The sequence below is a fragment of the Acomys minous genome (genome assembly GCF_964271855.1).
Source record: "Acomys minous genome assembly, chromosome: 1".
Lineage (NCBI taxonomy): Eukaryota > Metazoa > Chordata > Mammalia > Rodentia > Muridae > Acomys > Acomys minous.
The window spans coordinates 107,814,785-107,838,973 of record NC_140483.1 but is presented as its reverse complement, the minus strand read 5'-3'; the positions used below and the strand labels follow the sequence as shown (position 1 = coordinate 107,838,973).

The following is a 24,189-nucleotide window of genomic DNA, read 5'->3' as shown; positions in this document are numbered from 1 at the left end:
TTAATAATATATATTTTAAAAAGAAAGAAATCCAAAAAATTTTTGTCTTTGAATCCATTACTGAATGATATGACAGATGACACTAACCATTTCTTTTAAAAAAATGTTTCATTCCTGACACAACCACCTTCAATAACTGAATAACCACACCCCATTGCAAATGTATGTTGGGAAATGATTATCTTGTAAGTAACCCTTATTTTATAACTTTTGCAAAAGCCAATTGAAAAATAAATTTATTGCATTAAAAAGTAATTTAAAAACATACAGTAAACATTTGGCTTTCATACCTCACACTAGTTAACGTAAGAGAGACACACCATTAATCCCAGCACTCCAGAGGCAGAGGCAGGTGAATCTGTGAGCTAGAGGCCAGAGTAAGTTCAGGGCAGCCAGGGCTACCCAGAGAAAACTTATCTTGAAAAACAGAAGTCATGGGGTTAGGGGTGGTGTTAGACCGGTTTCGAGGTCATAGAAGAGCATAGCAGACCGGAAATGGCTAGATTTCATTAAAATTCTGCCCATGATACAGTTGTTTCTTTAAAGGGTTCAAATGCCTCTGTAATTGTAAGGCTCCCAGGTACTATCATTAGTACCTCTCAGTGTTCTGACAGAAGCCTGGGAGATCCAGACTCACTTCGAATAAAGAGTTACCCAGTTTGGTGATTGAATGATGTTCAATCTTTCCCAGGGTGAAGGGTTTTAGTTTCCATTGTCCATAGCTTCTCACTAGCTATTTAATAGGAAAAAAACCTGTGGATGTGTAAATCTCCTGAGGGAGTCCTCAGTGTCAGCCCTCAGCGTGGCCTATGGGAGCAAAAGAAAGGATATTGCTCTCTTCCTCTCAAGGGCAAGGAGTAAGCAAGGTCAAAGGTGAATGTGTACTGCAGGAAGCCAGAGCTTCAGAACAGGAACTAGGCAGATAAAAGTGGTACTAATCTCCAAGACAAGGCACACAGAGCTAGCCAGACAGAAAAGTTAGCACAAAGACCATCTACTGTGCTTGGAGGCAAAGATGAGATTAATATACCCTTTTGCCACTGACATACACATGCTTTCTTATAGGTTACACATTTTAATATGGATGAGTTCCTGGACTCTTAGTGTGAGGACAATCAAACAGTAGACAGAGAGTTAATACTCAGATCCCTCTTCCGCTGACTTATTTTCATGTCTCTTTTTGTTTTCATGACTTATTTACTCTCAGCAGTAGTCAATGTGACTGCCCAAGGTCATTTTAGAAAGGTTTTATACAGTGTCCATGCCTAGCCCCACACAAGAAGCAGCCATTAAGACAGAATCACTTGGGCAGCGTGCACAGATGCCAAGATATTTTCTCAGTTTTCTAGGTTGTTTTTATACTCCGCCAGGATAAGAAGCCACTGGTCTTCCTGGGTTATGAAGTGCCGCAATTATCTAGTTAATCTTTGTTTAATTGTACTAATTCATTTAACAAATGTTCAGATGTCCAGGGTCTGGGTCGCTGTAGCTGTAAGAGATTAAGGGCAACTACAACATTCTGCACGCTTAATAAACATTAAGACAGAGGCTGTCCCTACAAAGAGGCATCACTTTGTCTCAGAGTTGTCTTCACCCAAAGTTGATGGTGTTCTGAAGGGTGAAGGGCTGCAGCTAGAAAATGAACTGGCTACTCCTGACAAGGTATCTGCCTGTCAGTGGTTGGAGCATCCTCTGTAGTCTGTGCCTTGTCCCTTGGATTTCATCTTCGTGTAATAACTGCAAGAGGCTCCTGTGGGACCCAGATGGGCTTCCCTTCCTCAGAGGAGTTAGCAATTAGGACCTGGCTGCTGGGACAAGTTATAGCCCTTACTCTTATAGGTCACTTTAAAGCTTTAACAGATTTCTGCCTTCTCCTTAGATGGACACCAGTCTGAGTGTAGACAGGTTTCTCTCTGAGTTTCACCTCTGTTGAGCTTGGTTGATGATGTGTGACACAACCAGACCATCATCCTGAGGGGACTTGGGCTCCTAATCTTTCCTCCCTCAGACAACATAGCTGCCCTCACATCCTTATCATAGCATTCAGGCAAGGAAGACCCCAGAGGACCTCAGCAGATGACCTGGCTTCCTCTTCCCATAAGGTTACAGTAGCCCAACCTTGTTTTGCTGTCTGATGCTGTTACCCAGCAACCCTAGCCGAGATGAAATGATGGCTTACATTTCTGTGGGACATCAGACTCATCTCTGAGGGAAAGTATCTCCTTTAGGAATCTTTAAGTCAACAGAAGCAGAGAGAAGAAGTGCAAGAGAGTCCCAAATTGAGTCAGTAGAATGGATGGCCCAGTTTCCTGAGTCTGATATAGCAAACTGTGTTATCTGAGATTCGTTCTATCACAGTCTCATAAGGCTGCGGTCTGAAATCAGGCATCCACACTTCCTCTGAAGACCCTAGGAGTGGTCTTTCTCTGTTTTCCATCAGTTCATAGCTATCAAGTGTCTGCAGTGTCCCTTGGGTAGTGCCAGCTTTTTTTTTATAGGCTCTGCCTTTCTTTGATGACCCCCTTCCTTTCTTGTTTGTCTATCCCTGTGTCTTTGTATGCATTTTTCTCCTTTGACAATGATACAAGTCAATGAAATCGGACTTCCTCTAATGCAGTATGACTTTAAAAGAAATTATAACATTGGGAATATTTCACAGTAAAGTCCTGTTTTCATTGTGTGGTTGCTACAGGTTAGGAGTGTGTCATATGTTTTGAGAGTTATAATTGAACTCTCACCAGATGGCATGCACTGACCTTTCTGCTGCCAACCTGGGGTCCCAACCTTGTGTTCTACCATGAGCTGATGTGACATCACATGAAGTTCAGTGAATTGAAAGATGTGACATCCCTTCCTAGTAGGTGTTCTGCATCTGTTTGCTGGTCTTTGGATGCTGGTGGGCTTTATGTAGAACTTCTCAATGCTGGTCTCTTGGGGGAGTTTCTACTTGACTCCTAGAGTGAGGGGGCTTCTGCAAAAGCTGCTACCATTAATTCTTTACAAAATGTCTTCCTGTGTGCATAGAATAATTTAGTTTACCTAGACCCTTGAGTGCTTTATTTCTTTCTAAAGGATAACTTTGCTGTAAACACTGCCATTTTTCTTTACTTCCCTCAACATACTTTCCACCCAATCTTTTCTTCAAGTGTCATTAGAAGTAGAATATTAATCTGTGTACAGTGGCACATGGATTTAATCCCAGAACTTGGGGGAGACAGAGACAGGTGGATCTCTGTGAGCTCAAGGCCAGCCTGGTCTACAAAGAGAACAGTCAAGGCTACACAGAGAAACCCTGTCTCAAAAACAAAAACAAAAATTAAAAAGATGAATATTAGTGTTCCCATTGGGCTTTTTACAGTATTTCTAACTGAAACAATAAAAAGCTTACTGAAAAAATGAACAAACAGTTGCCAGGGATGCTATCATCTGTTTATGGACACTGGGCTGTTTCTGTAACTGGACTGTGGTGAGTCCTGCTGCAGTGAACATGGATGCACAGATATGTTGAGGAGCCTCTTTCAAGAACACACCCAGAACTCACATTTATGGATCTTGGTTTCCTTCTCAATTAATCAGTTTCCTGGGAAAGCCATGAATTTTTAAAAATAAGTTGAAACGTGGCTTCTATGAGTCTTAATTTAACATTTAATTTTCTTAAAAATTGATTAGGACTGCCTACCCATTTTTCTTGCTAGCTATACAAGTTTAATGGGTTGTTTTATTTCCTCTAATGCAAAAGTGATAGCAATAAAACAAGCAAACTGAAGTCATGTTTTAAATATTGTTTTTAATTAAACTCTATTAAGTATGTTTTATCCTGACCTAAAATAGTTCACCATTTGAGTAAAAGTGCTGTCCTAAGATTTCACAGAATTCATCCGCACTTTTTGTTACACTAGGAATGCTTAATTGAATAACAGAATATAAATATAAACAAAGATATATACACAGACATTGCTAACTAAGCCCAGGTTTAGTACAAACTAGGCAAGCCCTCTACCACAATGCTACACTCTCTGATCCTGTTGGTTTTGAAACAGAATCTTACAATGTAGTTCATGATGCCCTTGGCTCACTCTGCCCCAGGCTGGTTCAAACTGCCCTGCTATTGTCTCTTGAAGGCTGAGATTCCATGGCTACTCAGTACTGTGGGACTTCAGCCAGAGACAGTGGCACCAGCAGCCTAGGGGCTTCTTGACAGAGGCATCTGCCTAAGTGAAGTTGAAGTTATTGACTGAGCCCCAGAAAGGAATAGAGAATGAGTCAGACGAGTGTAATTAGAATTTATTAAGGCAAGATGGTTTTTGTAGATTTAAACGTTTAAGGGCAGGATAATATACACCCAGGTGTGGGCTTCTCAGGAAAGAATTGTACCTAATTGTTTTAGCAATAGCTGTGCATAGGATTGGAATGGCCTCTGCAGTTGCTTCTCTGAGTCCCTAGGAAAAGCTTTCTGTTCTCAGTGAATAAGAGCATAGGTGGTTTCTGCAGTGCTGGTGATATGGTTGCCTTCTGATGAGCTAAAACCATGAATCGCAAAGGCTACAGAAGGGAGATTCGCAGCATACTACAGGTTTGAAGTTGGAAAGGGGAAAAAAAAGTGCATGCTTGGTCATATATGCTTAGATCCTAAGTACAGTTCATTGTTGTTTTAACATTCTTATTTCAAGTGTCTCTCTTGAGTACCTCTCTATGTAGGTAACCTTGACAATGAGTCTACTGAAAAAAACTTAGCTTTAAGCAACTTCAGCAAGAATCCTGGGGAGAGGCCTGTATTCTTTCCACGGTCTCCTAATTTTCTGTCTTTCTATAGCACCTCACTTTCCTCCTGCCAAGTTTGGACTCCCTAAGATTTGACGATGGCAGGTACCCAATGTCTCAACCTGCTAGGCCTAAGAAGGAGAAGAGAAGGTCCGAGAGCTGTGAAACCAGAGTATGATCCCATAATTTAATGGAAATCTCCAGGAAACCGTGTCATTATCCCTGACATCGATGGCAAGGATATTTCATGAAGAAGATTCTTGTGTGTAAATTAATAAGATTAGCATTGAAAAGAACAGGACACTTTAATCAAGGGATGCATTGTAATGATGCTAGGAGGTCATTAAAACTTAAACAGAGTGACATAGATTCCATCTGAGTGTGTAAACCTTGAGAACCGAGGACACATGTGGTCCCAGTTCTCCAGTATATATTCCCAACATTCTACTTTCATCATCATGCAATGTCCCTTGTGACTCTCTCAGAATATCAAGGGCTTTCAAATTCCCATGTTGTCTTAATGTCTGAGCTTAGAAGTAAGAGCCATTGGGCTATTTAAAAATACACACACACACACACACACACACACACACACACACACACACACACACACACACACGGAGAGCATATATACCTAGGAGAATGATTCTAGGAAGGAATCTAGTGTGGGACAACTCAAAGGGATATAAGGTTGTGGTCATGGAGTATGTATCACACCCATGGAACCTGAAAGGAAAGCAATGAAGCAAACAAAACAAAAAGTCAGTTTACAAATTTGGGTAAGTTTATAATTCCTTTTAGGAAGTTGAGACTTTTTTTTCTTGAAGAGAGCTTTTCAGTCTTCTCAGATGTAAGACCCCTTTCTGCAAAATAACTCTTGAGGTTGTAGACACCTAGAAGATAGAAATTTTAGTATAGGAAATAAAACTTTTGTTTGTTTATTTGTTTTTATTCAAGTATGTTTGCACAGGTGTCAGCAAACATTAGAAGATATACAGAGAGACATCTCAGTAAAATCCAGTTGACTATCATTTTCTGGGATTTAGTTAACTCTCCTTTGTATAATGTGGAACACAGTGGTTATGTGGCTTCTCCTCCTGCATTAATATACAGCTAAAGATAACAAGATCTGATTATGGGTTCTGGTTATAAAGTTCAATGTTTTTCTCTCAAAGGCATGAATGACAAAAGGAAAAGGAAAAAGGAAAAGGAAAATCAAAGCATAGTGGCACATGCTTATAACCCTATACTTCAGGGAGACAGAAGTAGGCAGATCTCTGTGAGTTTGAGGCCAGCTTGGTTCTGAGTCTAGGACAGCCAGGGCTACACAGAGGAACCCTGTGCTGAAAACAAAACAATAACAATAACAACAAAAGCCTGAGTGGTTAGATTAGATCTCTTCCCTGGTGACATGGGCCATGAAATTCCTTAATTCCTTCTTTGGATAACAGAATCTTATGTCCACTTTGAGTCCACCATCAGCCATTTTTATCTCCATCCTTGATGAGGGGCCCATTTCTTCTCTGAGCCCTGCTTCTGTCTAAGATGAGCTTGCATTTACCCCCAGAGAGTGGTAGAAGAGGCATCACTGTTGTCTTCTGAAGTGCTATGTGTCTGGCACATGTGTCTATTAGCCTATTTCCTTGATATCATAACTGTCCTTCTGATGACCCTTATTTTGCATCACTTCTATCCACTTGGGTCACCAGTTGGCTTAGAGAAGAAATAAAATTCAGAACCATGCTTATTGAGAACATTTTTTTTCTGTGAAAAGTCCTCTCTTTCCATACAGCCATATGAACATGAAGAACCAGAAAACCATGTTTAGAGTCAACGTAAATAAACATTGACTTATTTTTTTCCACAGTTAGAGAGCTTCAGGTAAGTTGATAAGCTCAGTTTGTGAGCTGAGGTGTTGGGAGGCAGGTGTGCAGCCTTTCTCATCTCATCTTCTCTCACCTTTGCATTCCAGCTTGTGAGTTCCCAGGTTTGTGTAGCTACTTTCACCCATAAACAGTTGCACACGAGCTTCTTGAGGGCCCATTGCCTTAGACCTGTGACCTAATCACTCCACATGGGAGTGAGCTAATTGTTTCCAGAACTTGAAGAAATGGGTGGGCTTAACACGTGGAACACCTTAAAGATTGTTTTTGATTGTTCCAACAAAGTGCTTGGTTTTAGACAGTTAACCATTTGTATCTTTTGGTTTCAGGGATGTTATGGACTTGGTGAGGAGTTAGGACATCTATCGAGTGTCCCAGAGTGAGTTTAGCTGTCTCATTTGCTGCTGTAGCTGTAGCTGTAGCTGTAGCTGTTACAGGTTATAAAGGCCCTGGCCTTGCACATGTTGTAGGGTCCAGCTGCTCAGAAGAATGAACTTCTGGCCTGAGAATTCCCCTCAGCATTTGATCTCCCTTTTATGCTTTATTTTTATGCTATATGAAAGGCAAAGGACTTCCATATTGGGAATTCTCAAGGCTTGGGCTGGTAACAGTAACTTTTTCAGCCTTGGAAACCTTGTGGTTTACTGGGCTACCAGAGGGTTTCAGAAATCTGCCTGGGTAGCCTCTTAAAGTGCTTAGCTCTGAGGCCAGCATGCCAGGCTGCAATGGTTCTGTGCTGTCTTTTAATTAAACTGTCAGAGGATATTTCTTTTAGAGGTCAGAGCTCTTTGTCCTGGAGTTAAGATTGTCCCCAAATTTCCACCTTCATGGGGAGATTTGAACCTTTTATTAAGGCAGACAATATTCAACCAACTCTTAGAAGATATTTTTAATTATAAACTTGTTACCTTTAGTTTTCATCTTTTGTCAATCTTTTGGTGACATAGCTCTCTTTGTGAGACAGGCTCAAGCTTTCTGCTTTCTTCACTTTTCTCTTTGCTTTGGAATAGTCTTTACCTTCCAGGACAAACTTTTTTTTTTTAAATCTAGAGGTAGTACCTTTTGTTTTTAAGCTTCTGTACCAAAAATCTATTTCATACTCACTATCCATTGCATTCTTATAGAATCTATAACTTCCTGTATACTTTTTTCTTTTCAAAATAACTTCTTTTTCCCCCCAAAAAATCAGGTACTTTAAGTCTTTAGCTGCTGTATCTTCAAGCAGGTCAGACCAACCGCTGAATCCCTGTGGCCAAACTGTACAGGTGAACTGAACAGTCGCCCTACTATGAGGATCAGTCCATTCAAAGACATACACTCTTATCTAAGACATACTGTGTCCAAGGCAAGTGTCCTTTAATTCAAGGATGCTAAGCCAAGCAGTTTGAATTGGACTTTGAGTTTAAAAAATATGGCTATTTCAGTCTACTTAATGGAGAAGAATTGGTTTTTGAGGAAAAGCTTCAGAACTTGGCCTAATCAATATTTCCCACTGGGCTTTAGACCTGGGAAAGAGGAGCATTATATACAGACCAGCAAGGTACCACAAGGCCCTGCACAGGGTTTCCATCTCTTCTCAACAAAGAGACAAGAGCTCTAGGAAGAATGAAAAAGCTTCAGAGAAATTACATCTCTGAGTCTTCATGTTAAAGGTGCACTGGATCTTTAAGTTTGGGGGTTCCCATCAGCACTAGATATGACAAGATCATTTAGAAAAAGATTGTCAAGTAAAGGAGAGAAGGAAGCCCTGTTTTTTAAAAGAAGGAAGTTTTTACATCACACTTGCCCTGTCAAGAGTTACTCAAGGCTTCTTAATGGATGTCTGTAGTGGTCAAGAGTTACTCAAGGCTTCTCGATGGATGTCTATAGTGGCTTGAGAAGTTCTCTCTGAGCATCCTTGAGCAGCTTCAGTTCTCAAGGACAACCAGTATCAGGGGTAATTAGCAACCCCTCCCCTTTGGGGTAGGAAACTCTTGTTTCTGATGCCAGCCAACTTTACCCTAGTCTTTAAGACCGCGCTTTAGACACTCTTGCTTCCATGTCCCTGGTTTCTCATGGCTGGGAATCCTTCAGAGTCCTCTTTTGCCTGGGGTTTTCAGAGGGGTGGGATCTTCTCTGATTGGGAGACTCACTATTGTCTAGAGTTAAGGCTGTCCCTAGGGCTTGGCCCTGGGCCTTTTAGACTATCATTATTGTGTTCAGTTCTTCAAGACTTCAAAAACTAAACTTAAAATTAATTTAGATATATCTGACTGGGGAGACTGGTTATTGTATTATTATTATTATTATTATTATTATTATTATTATTATTATTATTATTATTATTGTTACTATTATTATTATTATCAGTAGTAGTAGTGCTAGTACTAGTATTATTAATTTATTTGTATTATCATTATTTTATTTTAAAAGCTTCTTTTTTAACTGTCTAGAGCAGATTGTCTAATGAAACAGTATCTAAATAAAAATCTGACCTGGGCATAGTGACATATGCCCTAATCCCAGGATTTTGGAGGCAGAGGCAGGATCTCTGTGAATTTGAGACCAGCCTGGTCTATACAGTGAGTTCCGGGATAGCTAAGGCTACACAGAGAAACCCTGTCTTGAAAAACAACAATGAAAAAAAAAACCCACAACTAGCAAATAAAGAAACAAACAAACAAAAAATCTGATCCTAGAAAAATTCTAGTCACCTTTAATTATAATAAACATAATCATACCGATGTCATCTTATTGTTTCACTTTTTATCAGTCTTCTTGTGACTGAGCTCTTTCTGTGAAACTGGCTTAAGCCTTCCTGCTTTCATCTTCACCTTTTCCTCTCTTCCCTTTGAAACAGTCCTTTCCTTCTGGAACACTCTTTTTTGAAGTCTTTTCTGATTAACCTTCTTTACCCCAATCTATTTCATATCCTCCTACTCCCATGCGCTCTCATGATGTCTGTACCATTCTCTATCCTTTTCCATACCTGATAGCCCTTTTCTGTCTTATTTTCCTTTGATGACTTACAAGAACAGAGGCTTTATATAGAACACAGGCCAGACATGTTAATGTTAGGGCTCAATCCTAGGACAAATGGTGAACTGAGGTTCCCATTAGCCTATCAAAGCAGTTGGTTTCTGCCAGGTTCTCCTAGCGTCTAAGTCTCTGCCTGTTAAAAGGCCCTCCTGGCTGGAATACCAGTGCCCTAGCCCTACCGCTCACTTCCCTCCCTGCAGCTCCTCTGGCTCTTATGTAACTCGGCTACTTTGGTTCTGCCGGTGTCTTGGTCAATCTCTTGGCATAAGCTACCCCTCTTGGTCCGTGGCGCCTTTCCTCTCTCCCATGCCCTGACTCCTGACATGGCTCAGGGTCTTGTCCTCTCTGGAGTGGTTCTTGTGTCCCTGCCTCTGCCTATGCTCTCCCTCATGCCTACCATAAGCCTTCTTCTCCACCACACCTGGAGCAGTCGTGTCCTTTGTCCTTCCTTCCTAGTTCTTTTTTTCATTCATCAGGGGCCAAAACTGTGGGAATGGCCTATGTGAGTTCCCTTCCAAGGGACTCCGCCTCTCCGAACCAAGCTGCTGATCTGACTCTCCTAAGATGTATACAAATCATTTGCTTCTGCTGGCTTCTGCCACCCATCACATTTGAACCCAAGTTCTAGAGTTCACTTTCTCAGCTACTTTTTTCTTCCACCATACCTAGGAGCGGTCATGTCCTTCCTTTTTATTTCTTACATTTCATTCAGTTATCAGCCCTGGAGACATTCTTTGCTTCTTTTAACAAACAAATTTAAATGAAGTTATCTACTAGTGATTTAATTCCTATAACAGCAGCTATCATGGAAGCTGCCTTTTGAAAAGAGCATTGGCCTATCTCTTGGGTCCACAAGGCAACAAAGGCATGCCTTCATCCCCCATTTGTCCCCCTCCCTCTGGGTCACCTGCTTGCCTCTGTATGTAAATATGCAAGAATGTCTGTCCCGTCAAGTTGAAGGCACAGAAGTAAGTTATGGTCCCAAACCATGGAGCAGTGAGCATAGAAGGACCTCCAGATGATGGCAGTCATGCATCCTGGTAAGGCTGCACCCTGGAACATAAGTAGCCATCTCCTGAAAACCAACCTGTCTATTCAAGCACAAAGGATTTCTTCATATCACAGTTTAGAACCAGAACTGACACAACAAGTGGACCCTAGACTGCCTGACCCTAGACTGCCCCATTGTACGCTTTATTGTCCATTGTTTCAGTCCTCCCTGTTAAGTATAACACTCACGTCAGTAACCCAAACACAGACTTGAGATAAATGATCTCTTTATTTCTCTCCAACACAGGTTGACCAAATCTACTCCTTTGTCCTTCCCCATCACTTGTGTCTTTAAAGATGTATTGGGATTGGTGACTCACTATAGCCTGTTAGGGTTAATTGAAGTCCTGTGTGGGACAGTCTGAAATGCTGGACCAACGGGGATCAGGAGCTTTCTTTGAAGCTGTCTTGTTCTGATGAGAAACAGCAACTGAAGCACTTGGGGGTTGGAACTTGAAGGATACAGGATGTCAGCATGCACCATGCTCTGAGAGGAATGAATTCTGTCAGGTCTGATCCAGCTTTAGTGTCAGGTTATGTTCTGAAAACGTAATTTCTCACAAGCATTATACAGTCCTAAAACTATAAATGTATGAGATGTGCAGGGTGCGCAGAACAATTAACGCTAGTTCTCTGTTCTTTGTATGAGCAGAAGAAAGACATCTGTAAATCTTCATTTGTGCCATACAAAGAATGGCATCTAATAATAAGTCACAGGGATTCTTTAGCCAACAAGAAGCCTTGTCTATGCCTAGACATTCATGTCTCAGCCAGTCTCAGAGCTGTTCCCATGTAATGGGATTAGCAATATAAATTACCTGCTTGCTCTGTAGTTTGAATTCATGTAAGTATAGACTGACTTATGTTAGCAGTATTTTCATCCAGATCTGTTTCATTTTGACCCTTTTTCAAAGAGGAAGTATAATATTATCATTACCAAAGAACATATAAACATTATCTAATTGAAATCAAAACAAGATGGTATAGTTCTAAATGCCCTTCTCTAGGCTCGATGGCCTGATGTATAGGCTAGGTTGCTATGTGTTTCCAGAGAAAACGTATTGCATTTAGAGATAGGCCAGTTACTCTGAGCAAAAGAAAAAGCTTTACATAAACTTTATATAAACTCCCATCTTATTTTACAGTTTATGCATACCCTTCGCATCTTGTACCTGGGTTTTTACGTCTCACCCTTTCTCTCCATAGGGGATGGACACATTTATCTTTTAAACATATGAATTGTAGCCTTTGAGTATCTGGGCCCTAACTAGACCGACATGTAGTTGTTACCTGTAAGTCCACTGTGTCTATTTGTGTCAGGCATGACTTCCACCTGTCCCCCATAAAAATGGCTCACATTTAGAGGGACAAGCCTGCTGCCAGAGCAGTGACACCTCAATTCAGTCAGCATACAAAAGCTTTATGATGTGGTAGGCAGCAGCTTGCATGTCTGCCTCCCTGCCCAACCTTGGGTCCTTACTTTGACCAACAGAACATATCTCTTAGGCCAAAGATTACCCTTTGGCACCAGTTCTCCCATGGAGGCCCCACTTTAAAGGAGATTGGCTGGCCTTTATAGATCAGTATGACATAATTTTTCCTTACATAAACCTGATTGATGTGTATCCATCTTTTAGATCAGTAAGGTCATATAATCCATTATTAAGAAAAAGGAACTTACATAGTAACTTCAAGGAAAATTTTGTCATTTTGAAACCTAGGCTGTCTTTGTAAGTAGGTTGTCATATCTGCAGGTGGTTACACACTGACTTACAGCGTAGACCAGGATGGCCTAGAACTCGCAGAGATTCACTTGTCTTTGTCTCCATTGTGTGGGGATTAAGGGTGTATGCTACCACTGCCCTGTGCAAATTTTCATCTCAATTTCAGTCAAAATCTTCAAAAGTCTTAGGCAAAAGGAAAGCAAGGAAACAAGAAAATTCTAAGTCTTGAGTCAGTCATGTCAATTTAGGCTTCAGTAAGTGAAGCCCTGTCCATCATTCCTTGGAATTCAGTTACTGTTAAATCATATAGGTCGTCCCTTTCCAGAGAGAGCTTTTGAAGTCCAACCGCTATCAACTCTATGGAGAAGAGTTCTGTTCCTTTTTCCTTTCTTATTGTTGATAACTTAGCCTCGTGTCTCTTACCATTCTGTCTTTCTCCCTGAGCTTTCTTAGAGAGGGTATGGAGAAGCATGCACACCATTGAGCACATTGCAAACAAATCTATAGCAACAGACAAAACAAAGCCAAACCATGGAGCCTTGGAAAGGGACCATAGCAGTATCTTTTATTGTAGGTGGTTAAATCCACTTCCCAGGTAGGTCTAGAAGACTGCCAGCCTCCTAGTTCTGCCTCTCCAACCTGCCATGTGTCTGTAGCCATCTCCGCTCTGTGAGAGTTGAGTCCTCAGGCAGCGAGGAGCAGGGCCTGTGAAATGCTCTGACCCATGGACACACGTGTGTTAAGTTAATATGTGTGCTTTTCGAACCTTGAAAGGTTTGGAGGGTAAAACAACATTGCTTTAAAAAAAACATTCATCCTCTCTTTTTCAATAGCTAAGGCTTGGGAAATGGCTTGTGTTTGCTGGGAAGGGATGGCAGATTAGTTAGAGGCAGTCAGCTCTGTTTTGGTAACTCTGCTCAGTTTGTCTCCCATCTGTCTGAAGTTGATTCTAAGTTTCAGATATCTCACTGGGAGCTATTCCCCCTGGCAACTATGACAAAATATTATTTTTAAGAGTGTGGATAATTGAATTTAGTGGGGCACCTATATGTTGTCCCTATTCTAGCAGTATGGCTTAATAATGCTTATTATCCATCCTGTAATTATTATTACGGTGGTATTTTTCTCACCCACTAGAAACACAGACAACTGTTATATTTTAAAACAGCCTTAGTTGTCCTTGAGCAGGGCAAATATTAATCCCCTAAACTACAGCCCACGTTGGAGCAGGTATCCTGTACCATGCCCCAATTCCATACCGTCTGCTTCTAATAATTTCTAATGAGCTATCTTTCATTCATAACAGTAGCAAAATTACAGTTATGAAGTAGCAATGAAATGATCTTATGGTTGGCAGTCACAACACAAGGAACTGTATTAAAGGGTCACAGCACTAGGAAGATTGAGAACCACTGCTCTAGGAAGAGGAACTTGCTGCAGGATGTGTGTGTGTGCGTGCGTGCGTGCGTGCGTGCGTGCGTGCGTGCGTGAGTGAGTGAGTGAGTGAGCTCTCTTTGAGGTTTTATACCCCAGTCACATTTCCTGTTCTCCCTCTCTGCTTCCTGTGTGTGGGTTAACTGGGACCACCCTGATTCATGACTGCCAGGTGTGCCTCATGCCTCTGTTGCTGTTCCTCCCTGACCATGACAGCCTATGTCCCCTTTGGAACTTGAAAGTAAAATAAGGATCTTTTCTCTAAGCTGCTTTTGGTTGGGTCTTATGTTACAATCACAGGAAAGTAACTAGTGCTGGCGTAGTGATTTCATCCCAGAACTCCTGTGCCTCAGGGTTTGCTGTTCCTTGAGGGCAGTTTGATTGTTTTTTGACCAGTATTATCATCTCTAGAATCTAATATAACTTTTGAAGCGTGTGATGTAAGAGAAAAATTAGTTTATGAAGAACCAAAGAATACAAAATGTTAGGCCAGTAACAGGTCTCCTTCCTTGGCTTTCACCCTAGGTCAATTACAGTTTCCCCCTTCTCTGGTTTCACTTTTTGTGCTTTTTTTTAATTGAAAAATAAAATCATTCATATTACATCTTATTTGCGATCCCATCTCATGCATCCTCCCATTCCTCCCTCCCTCCTGCCTTCACCCCATTCTCCTACCCTATGACTGTGACTAAGGGGGACCTCCTCCCCTTGAATATGATGCTAGGGTATCAAGTCTCTTCTTGGTAGTCTGCTATCCTTTCTCTGAGTGCCATCAGGCCTCCCCATCAAGGGGACATGGCCAAATATGGGGCACCAGAGTTCATGTAAAAGTCAGTCCCCAGTCTCCACTTAACTGTGGAGAATGTTCTGTCCCTTGGCTAGATCTGGGTAGGGGTTTGATGATGACTGCATGTATTGTCCTTGGTTGGTTCCATACATCGAGCAGAACCCCTGGGCCCTGATCTTCCCATCATAGTGTTCTTCTTGTAGGTTTCTAGGACCCTCTGGATCCATCTATTTCCCTATCTCCTATATTTCTCTCACCTAGAGTCCCAATAGGATGTCCTCACCTCTATCCCACTTTCCTGGTAAGTGAAGACTTTCATGAGACATGCCCCTTGGGCTAGTGTCCAGTTATAAGTGAGTATATACCATTTGAGTCTCTCTGCTTCTGGGTTAGCTCACTCATTATGATCACTTCTAGTTCAATCCACTTGTCCACATATTTTGGAAATTCCTTGTTTTTAATAGCTGAATAGTATTCCATAGTGTAAATGTACTACAGTTTCTTTATCCATTCTTCTACTGAGGGACACCTAGGCTCTTTCTATGTTCTGGCTATTATAAATAAGGCCACTATGAACATGGTTGAGCATATGTCCCTGTTGTATGCTGGAGCATCTTCTGGGTATATTCAAAGAAGTGGAATAGTTGTGCCTTGAGGAAACCCTATTCCCAGTTTTCTGAGATAGAACTAGATAGATTTCCAAAGTGGCTGCACTAGTCTGCATTCCCACCAGCAATGAAGAAGTGTTCCTCTATCTCCACATCCTCGCCAGCATGTAGTGTCACTTGAATTTTTGATCTTGGCCATTCTGATGGGTGTAAGATGGAATCTCAGAGTTGTTTTGATTTGCATTTCTCTGATGGCTAAAGATGTTGAGCATTTCTTTAAGTGTTTCTCAGCCATCTGATATTCCTCTGTTGAGAATTCTCTGTTTAATTCTGAGCCCCATTTCTCAATTGGATTATTTGGTTTGGTGGTGTTTAATTTCTTGAGTTCTTTATATAGTTTGGATATTAGACTTTTGTCAGATGCAGGGTTGGTAAAGATCTTTTCCCAGTCCGTAGGCTGTCGCTTTGTTCTGTTGACAGTGTCTCCTGCCTTACAGAAGCTTCTCAGCCTCATGAGGTCCCATTTATTAATTGTTGACTTTAAGGCCTGGGCTGTTGGTGTTCTGTTCAGGAAGTTATCTCCTGTGCCAATGTGTTCCAGGCTCTTCCCCACATTTTTTTTTCTAACCGATTTAGTGTCTCTGGTTTTATGTTGAGGTCTTTAATACACATGGACTTGAGTTTTGTGCATTGTGACAAGTGTGAGTCTAATTGCAATTTTCTACATGTAGAAATCCAGTTAGACCAGCACCATTTGTTGAAGGTGCTATCCTTTTTCATTTAATAGATTTGGCTTCATTGTCAAAAATCAGGTGTATGGATTCATATTTGGGTATTCAATTCAATTCCATTGATCAACCAGCCTATTGCTGTGCCAGTACCATGCTGTTTTAATTACTATTGCTCTATAGTACAGCTTGGGGTCAGATATGGAGATTCATCCTGAGGATCTTTTATTGTATAAGATTGTTTTAGCTATTCTGGGTTTTTTGTTTTTCCATGAAAAGTTGAGAATTGACCTTTCAATATCTTTTAAAAATTGTGTAGGTATTTTGGTAGGGATTGCATTGAATCTGTAAATTGCTTTTGGTAAGATGGCCATTTTTACTATGTTAATTCTCCCAATCCATGAACAAGAGAGATCTCTGCATCTTCTCAAGTCATATTCAATCTCTTTCTTCAGGGACTTAAATTTTTTTCAAACAAGTCCTTTACTTGCTTGGTTAGAGTTACTCCTAGATATTTTAAATTGCTTATGGGTATTGTGAAGGGTGTAGATTTCCTAATTTCTTCCTCTGTATGATTGTCATTTGTATATAGGAAAGCTACTGACTTTTTTGAGTTAATTTTGTATCCAGCGAGTTTGCTGAATGTGTTTGTCAGCTGAAGAAGTTCTCTGGTGAAAGTTTGGGGGTCACTTATGTACACTATCATGTCATCTGCAAATAGGGATAATTTGACTTCCTCCCTTCCCATTTGGATCCTTTTGATCTCCTTTTGTTGTCTTATTGCTCTGGCTAGAACTTTATGAACTATATTGAAGAGATATGGAGATAATGGGCAGCCTTGTCTGGTCCCGAATGTTAGAGGAATTTCCTTGAGTATCTCTCCATTTAATTTGATGTTGGCTTGCTGTATATAACCTTTATTATGTTTAGGTATGTGCCTTGTATGCCCAATCTCTCCAACACTTTAAACATGAATGGGTATTGGATTTTCTTAAGTGCTTTTTCTGCATCTAAGAAGATGATCATGTGGTTTTTTTTCTTTTAGTTTGTTTATACTGTGGATTACATTGGTGGATTTCCATATATTAAACCATCCCTGCATGCCTGGAATAGAGCCTACCTGGTCATGATGAATGATATCTTTGATATGTTCTTGTATTCGTTTTGCGAGTATTTTATTGAGTATCTTTGTGTCTATATTCATAAGAGAAATTGGTCTGAAGTTCTCCTTTTTTGTTGGGTCTTTGTGAGGTTTAGGTATCAACATGACTGTGGCCTCATAGAAAGAATTTGGTAATGTTCCATCCATTTCTATCTTTTGGAGTAGCTTGAAGAGTATCAGTAGTAGCTCCTCTTTGAAGATCTGATAGAATTTTGCACTGAAACCATCTGGCTCTGGACTTCTTTTGGTTGGGAGACTATCAATGATTGCTTGTATTTCTATACGCAAAATAGGACTATTTAATTTGTTTTTCTGATCTTGATTCAATTTTAGGAAGTGGAATCGATCAAGAAAATTGTCCATTTCCATTAGATTTTCAAAGTTTGTGGCATATATGCCTTTAAAGTAGGATCTTATGATTCTTTGTATTTCTTCCATGTCTGTTGTTATGTTTCCCTTTTCATTTCTGATTTCGTTTATTTGGATAGTGTCTCTTGGCCTTTTAGTTAGTTTGGCTAATGGTTTGTCTATCTTGTTGATTTTTTTTTAAAAAAACAGCTCATGGTTTTGTTGATTGTTCTCTTTGTTTCTAGTTTATTGATTTCAGCCCTGAGTTTAATTACTTCCAGCTGTCTACTCCTCTTTGGTGTTTATGCTTCTTTTTTTTCCCTAGGGCATCCAGATGTGTCTTTAAGTTGCTTATGTGGGATGTTTCCAATTTCTTTTTAAAGGCACTTAGTGCTATGAATTTTCCTCTTAGCACCGCTTTCAATGTGTCCCACAAATTTGGGTATGTTGTTCCATCATTTTAATTGAATTTCAGGAAGTCTTTTATTTCTTCCTTTATTTGTTTCACGACCCACTTGTCATTAAGTAGAAAGTTGTTTAGTTTCCACGTGTGAGTAGGCTTTTTGTTATTTCTGTTGTTGAAGTCCAGCCTTAGACCATGGTGATCTGATAAGATACAAGGTATTATTTCAATGTTCTTGTATCTGTTGAGGCTTGCTTTGTGACCTACTATGTGATCAGTTTTGGAGAAGGTTCAATGGGGTGCTGAGAAGAATGTGTAGTCTTTTGTGTTTGGGTGGAAAGTTCAGTACACATCTGTTAGATCCATTTGATTCATGGCATTGGTTAGTGATATTATTTCTCGGCTTAGTTTCTGTTTCAATAACCTATCCTTCAGTGAAAGTGGGGTGTTGAAGTCTCCCACTATGAATGTGTTGGGATCTATGAGTGGTTTAAGCTTTGATAATAGTTTTTTTACAAATGTGGGTGCCCTTGTATTTGGAGCATAGATGTTCAGAATTGTGATGTCATCTTGGTTGATTTTACCCTTGATGAATATGAAATGTCCTTCCTCATCCCTTTTGATTAATTTTGGTTAAAAGTCTATTTTATTAGATATAGGATGGCTACACCAGCTTGCTTCTTCTGACCGTTAGCTTGGATATTTTTTCCCAGCCTTTTACCCTATCTTTATGGGTGAAATGTGTTTCTTGGATGCAGAAGAATGTTGGTCTGTTAGTTTATGTCCTTTTATTGGAGAATTGAGACCATTGATGTTGAGAGATATTAATGACCAGTGACTGTTAAGTCCATTCATTTTGATGTTTGTTACAGTCGAGAGTTTGTGAGGTTTGATTTTGCGATGGTGTAGTTATCAATTTCCTGTGTAGTTTTGGTTGTAACTGTTCCCTGTGCGGTGGAGTTTCCTTCTTAGTAACTTCTGTAATGCTGGATTTGTGGCTAGGTACTGTTTGAATTTGTTTCTGTCATGGAATATTTTGTTTTCTCCATCAATGGTTCTTGATAGTTTTTCTGGGTACAGTAGTCTAGCCTGGCATCTGTGGTCTCTTAGGGTTTGCAGGACCTCTGTCCAGGCCCTTCTGGCTTTCATGGTCTCAGCTGAGAAGTCAAGTGTAATTCTGATAGGTTTGCCATTGTATGTTACTCTGCCTTTTTCCCTTGCAGCTTTTAATATTTTTTTCTTTTTTTCTGTATATTTTGTGTTTTTATTGTTATGTGGTGGGAAGATTTTCTTTTCTGATCTATTCTATTTGGTGTTCTGTAAGCCTCTTGTATGTTCATATGCATCTCCTTCTTCAGATTGGGAAAATTTTCTTCTATGATTTTGTTGAAAATATTTTCTGGGCCATGGAATCATGTGTCTTCTCTTTCCTCAATGCCTGTTATTCTCAGATTTCTTTTTTTCATGGTATCCTTGATTTCTTGGATGTTCTGTGTCAGGAACTTGTCTGATTTAGCATTTTCTTTGATGGTTGTTTTGAGTTCTATGATTGCATCTTCAAGTCCCGAAATTTGTTCTTCCATTTCCTGGATTCTGTTTGAGAAGGCCATCTCTTTGTTGGTTGCTTTCTTCTCTATGGTCTCTCGGTCACGTTTTTCTTCTGTGTGTTCCTTTATTATAGATTCTGTTTTTGTCTTCAGATCTTGAAATGTTTTATTGATTTCCTTCATCTGCCTGTTTGTATTTTCATGAAATTCTTCCAGTGCCTCTCTATATGACTCTTTCATGTCCTCCATCTGCTTGGTTGCATCCTCCTGCAGTTGTTTACAGATTTCATTCATTTCTTCCATTATCATCTTCCTTACTAAGGAATTGGGGTCATTTTCTTGTATTTTGATTGTGTTTGGGTTCTCCGGGTTGTTTTCTTTGAGATAATTGGCATCTGGAGGTGTTGAGCTGTTTTGCTTTTTGTTGTTTGCGTTCTTACACTGTCTTTAGACATTTTGCTGTTTCTGTTAATGGGATGTGGCTTCTGGTTTCCTTCACTGGTTGTTGAGAGTGGGTACTAGGTGAATGATTGTAGGTCACATGCTCTTGCCTGTGAGGATCAGGGAGTTTTTCTCTGACACAGGCAGGTGACCTACTGTCCACTCCTGGGGCCTTTGTTCTACACCTTAGGCTCTGGGCTGGGTCAGCAGAAGTAGGCTTCTGACTGGTCCCTTTCACGTTAGTGTTGTGATTCAGGCCAGCTGTTATGGGGTCTCAGATCGAGGCTGGCAAGCTCTGGCTGGGCAAGATGTTCCTAGTTGCCTGCACTTCCCGTGGGCCTGTAGTCCAGACCTCGCCCAGCTCAGACCCACTGAGCTGTGTGCGCCTTTTAGACTAGCATATAGACACCTCTGGGGTGTCCAGCCTTTCCCGAGAGAGTGGGAGATCCTGCCGGGGATGTGTGTAGTGTCCAAGCTGGGTTCTAACTGCTCAGATCTGCAGGCTCTGTCCTCTGCACTCTGTTCCAATGTGGGCCCTATATGGTCCCTGTATTGCTGCTCTCTCTGAGCTAGGTGGACCCAAGCAGCTCAATATCCTGCGCTCTGTTCCAATATAGGCCTGGTTTGGCACTGCGGGTTGTGCGAGTTCTCTCCGAGCTAGGTGGATCCAGTTGCCTGTGTTTCTATCCAGCATGGGGTCCTCATCAAATTTGCATGGAGTAGGTGGATGAGACCAAGGGCAGCCTTCACCTGTTTCCCTGTGACTTCCACAGGCCAGGGGCTCCGTTATCTACCTGCACACTGAATTCAGGCTTTATCTGCCAGCTGCAGCCCACAGATGGGTTCCGTATGAGTGTCCGGAGAGTGGGTTCAGGGCCTCCATGGACTGTTACTTGACCCAGGGCCAGGCCTGCTGGTGGTCTGCACTGTGCGGGACCCCACTCACCTAAAGTTCTCTGGATTTAACAGTCTGTGGCTCCATTCAAGTCCCTGGTCTCCGTGCAGTAGATCAGATACAATGCTTGCTGGACACCACCATCTTGAGGATCTTTTTGTGCTTTTATGTACAAGTTGGCAACTATAGTCAAAAAACTTTACATGGAAAATTCTAGAAATAAATGATTCATGATTTCAGTTGCACACCATTCTGAACAGTGTGGTGTTCTTCCTCTAACCAGAGCCTGAATGATCATCCTTCGAGTAGCAGATCTGTGCTTGTATAGATGATCACTTACCCATCAGTCACCATTCAGTTGACTTTCAGTTATACACAGTCTCGGTGTGCATTCTTTTTTTGTTTTGTTTCTGTTTTTGTTTTTTTAGTTTTTTGAGAAAAGATTTCTCAGTGTGTAACCCTGGCTGTCTTGTAATCACTCTGTAGACCAGGCTGCCCTTGAACTCATAGCTATCTGCCTGCCTCTACTTCCTCAGGGCTTGGATTAAAGGCATTAGCCACCATACCTGGCTTCAATGTGCATTTTTGTTTTTGTTTTTTGAGAGAGAGTTTCTCTGTGTATCCTTTGCTTTCCTGGACTCACTTTGTAGGCCAGGCTGGCCTAGAACTCACAGTGACCCACTTGCCTCTGCCTTCCGAGTGCTCGGACTAAAGGCGTGCACCAGCACAGCCTGGCCCAATGTTCATTCTTAAGTGATCCTGATTTTAGTGAGCAATGTTGCCAACATGCAAAAATAGTGATGCAGGTAATTGAGATGTGCTAAGGAGAGGCATAAATGCTACCTACCTGTGAAAAGCCTAACACTGTTGACTAAGGAAGATACAGAGTAAGACTAGCTCCTCTGCTTACAACATTGTGAGGGTGAAGAATTCCAGTGTTTCTACTGTCAAACTGCAGATATGACAACCATAAGACATAAGTGCTTAGTGAAAATGGGAAAGGCAATATGAATCTGTGTGTGTGTGTGTGTGTGTGTGTGTGTGTGTGTGTGTGTGTGTGTGTACTGTGAAAATGCACAGAGGCAGTGGAATCCCAGGTTTCAGCATCTACTGCAGGTCTGTCTTGGAATGCATCCCATGGAAAATAGAAGACCATTGTACCCATGTTCATGGAAACAAATAGGGAGAAAGGACCAATTATAAAGAGTGACTAAGTGTACTGGCTGGTTTTGTGTCAACTTGACACAAGCTAGAATCATCAGAGAGGAAGGAGCCTCAGCTTAGGAAATGCTTCCATGAGATCCAGCTCTAAGGCATTTTCTCAATTAGCAATCAATGGGAGATGTCCCAGACCATTGTGGGCAGTGCCACCCCTGGGCACATGGTCCTGGGTTCTATAAGAAAGCCGGCTGAGCAAGCCTTGAGGGGCAAGCCAGTAAGCAGCACCCCTCCATGGCCTCTGCATCAGCTCCTGCCTCCAGGCTCCTGCCCTGTTTCCTGACTTCCGACACTGATGAACAGCATTGCGGAAGTGTAAGCCAAACAACACGAGAAAAGTAAGGATAAGGTTAGTTGTCTGAATTTATCTCAGTGGCTTGTGCAGGGACCAGAAGCGCTTATGATTTTTGTCCCTTTTTCTTCATGGGGCAGAAGAAGGGATGTGCATACAGATTCGGATCTCCTCCCTCTCCATGACCCCTCTCCACCTCCCACCCCATCCTCCACCTCTTCCCCGACACACATGTGGGTGCACACACAATGCAGGCTTCTATTTTGGGTACAAATTCTTCTTACAGAGGACCAAGTTTTACTTTGTTTTCTGATTACTTCCTGTGTCTGCAGTTTCTAAAAATAGCCAGCTGAAAAATCATCCTTATGCCAAAAAGGCATATTTTGGGGTGGCATATTCTAGTCTTCTATAATGCATTCAAAATTTTGTAAAAATATAGGACAATTATAACTAGAAATTTCCTTTGCCTACTTAAGAAAAAAATTCACCAACTGTTCAATATATATTTCGAGAGCATGGGGCACATGTTTCTTCATTTCTGGAGTCCCTTGTTGCATATGTGTTCACATGTGAAACTTTTTGGTGTACCTATTGAGAGTTAGTAGGATTAGAGGTGACTCAGAGACTGGGTTATGAAGTGGCATGTAAACTGTTCACTTGTTTACACAGCACTGGAGAGCATGGAAGGATATTACTATAGAGACAACATTTCCGTGGAAGAGTTTCAAGCACAGATAAACACAGCCTCCCTGGAAAAGGTCAACCAGTACATTCAGAAGCTCAGGTAGGCAACCTTCGCTTTTGATGACTTCATTTTGCTTTTTATATTCAGCTATATGATTTGGACACATGACTAGGGTGAGTAGCTTAGATTATTGATGATATTTCTTTTGATAATTAATAATGTTTAATGTCTCAAATATCATAATGGCTTTATCCTGTGAAAATGATTAAGAAAAGGAGTTTCTGTGCTGAGGTTTTAATTTCTGGGGAAAGTAAAGGGATGGGCTTAAGGTATAGCAGAGTGTTTCCAGGGGAACTATCATTGTCATATCTCACAGCAGCATCTACAGGCAGGTCATAGAATTGCAGGGAAAGTGCAATCCTTCATTTGCCATTGAAAAGCTGGCCCCTCACATGGAGAGAAGGGTCCATATGGAGCTATGACAGCCATGTATTTGTTATTGGAAAAATATGTCTACATCCAAATAAATAATGGTGAATCTTGATATTATCTTTCTTCCTACACTGTTACTATGCAGTTATCACAGATAGTAACAGAGTTTCATCCCTCATGGTTGGCTTCTGACCTAACCTGTTTCTCTGGTAACACAACAAAAGAAAACATCAGCTTCCCTCTCCTTAGGATTTAAAATAATATCTGAAAGAATAGAGTATCAGACACCTTGAGGGGGAAAAGCTACTTCCCCCAACACAAAGAATGGAATCTGAGTTCTAACTCGGGTCCTGAGTGGAGACTTGATCTTCTGATCTGCTCTCAAATGAGGGGACTGCCCAAGTCTGTAAATCACCTGATTAGGAGAACACCAAAACTGAAGATATGCTAATAATATGGGAGGAATAATTATCTCCTCAGTAAGATGATATAATTGTACTGCGCAAAAGCCCCTTTCTGCACCATGCCATGTTGCTCAAAAAAATTTTTTTTGAATTCTAATAATTCTAATTCTAAATGTGTAACTGTTTTTCTTTCCCTTTTTCTTTTGTTTATTTTTTCCCTCCTTTTTGGAGCCTAGTCAAAAGGCTAAGCTTGCTCAGGGCTTTTTTTAAACCTGTGTTTGAAGGTGTCCTGTCCCCTTTCCTTCCAGCTTGCAGCTGCTTTACTAAATAAGGCTGTCTTGAACCATACTCACAGTGGTGTAGCTTTTT

At 41.0% G+C, this 24,189-nt stretch overlaps 1 protein-coding gene across 1 annotated transcript in view; it reads left to right on the top strand.

Moving 5' to 3' along the window:
- PREX2 (phosphatidylinositol-3,4,5-trisphosphate dependent Rac exchange factor 2) overlaps positions 1-24,189 on the top strand; it is a 291,433-nt gene that overhangs the window by 205,429 nt on the left and 61,815 nt on the right. Inside the window, exon 35 of the mRNA XM_084782996.1 lies at positions 22,969-23,083. Within this exon, the coding sequence (XP_084639122.1) occupies positions 22,969-23,083 (115 nt within the window). The remainder of the gene's footprint in view (positions 1-22,968; positions 23,084-24,189) is intronic.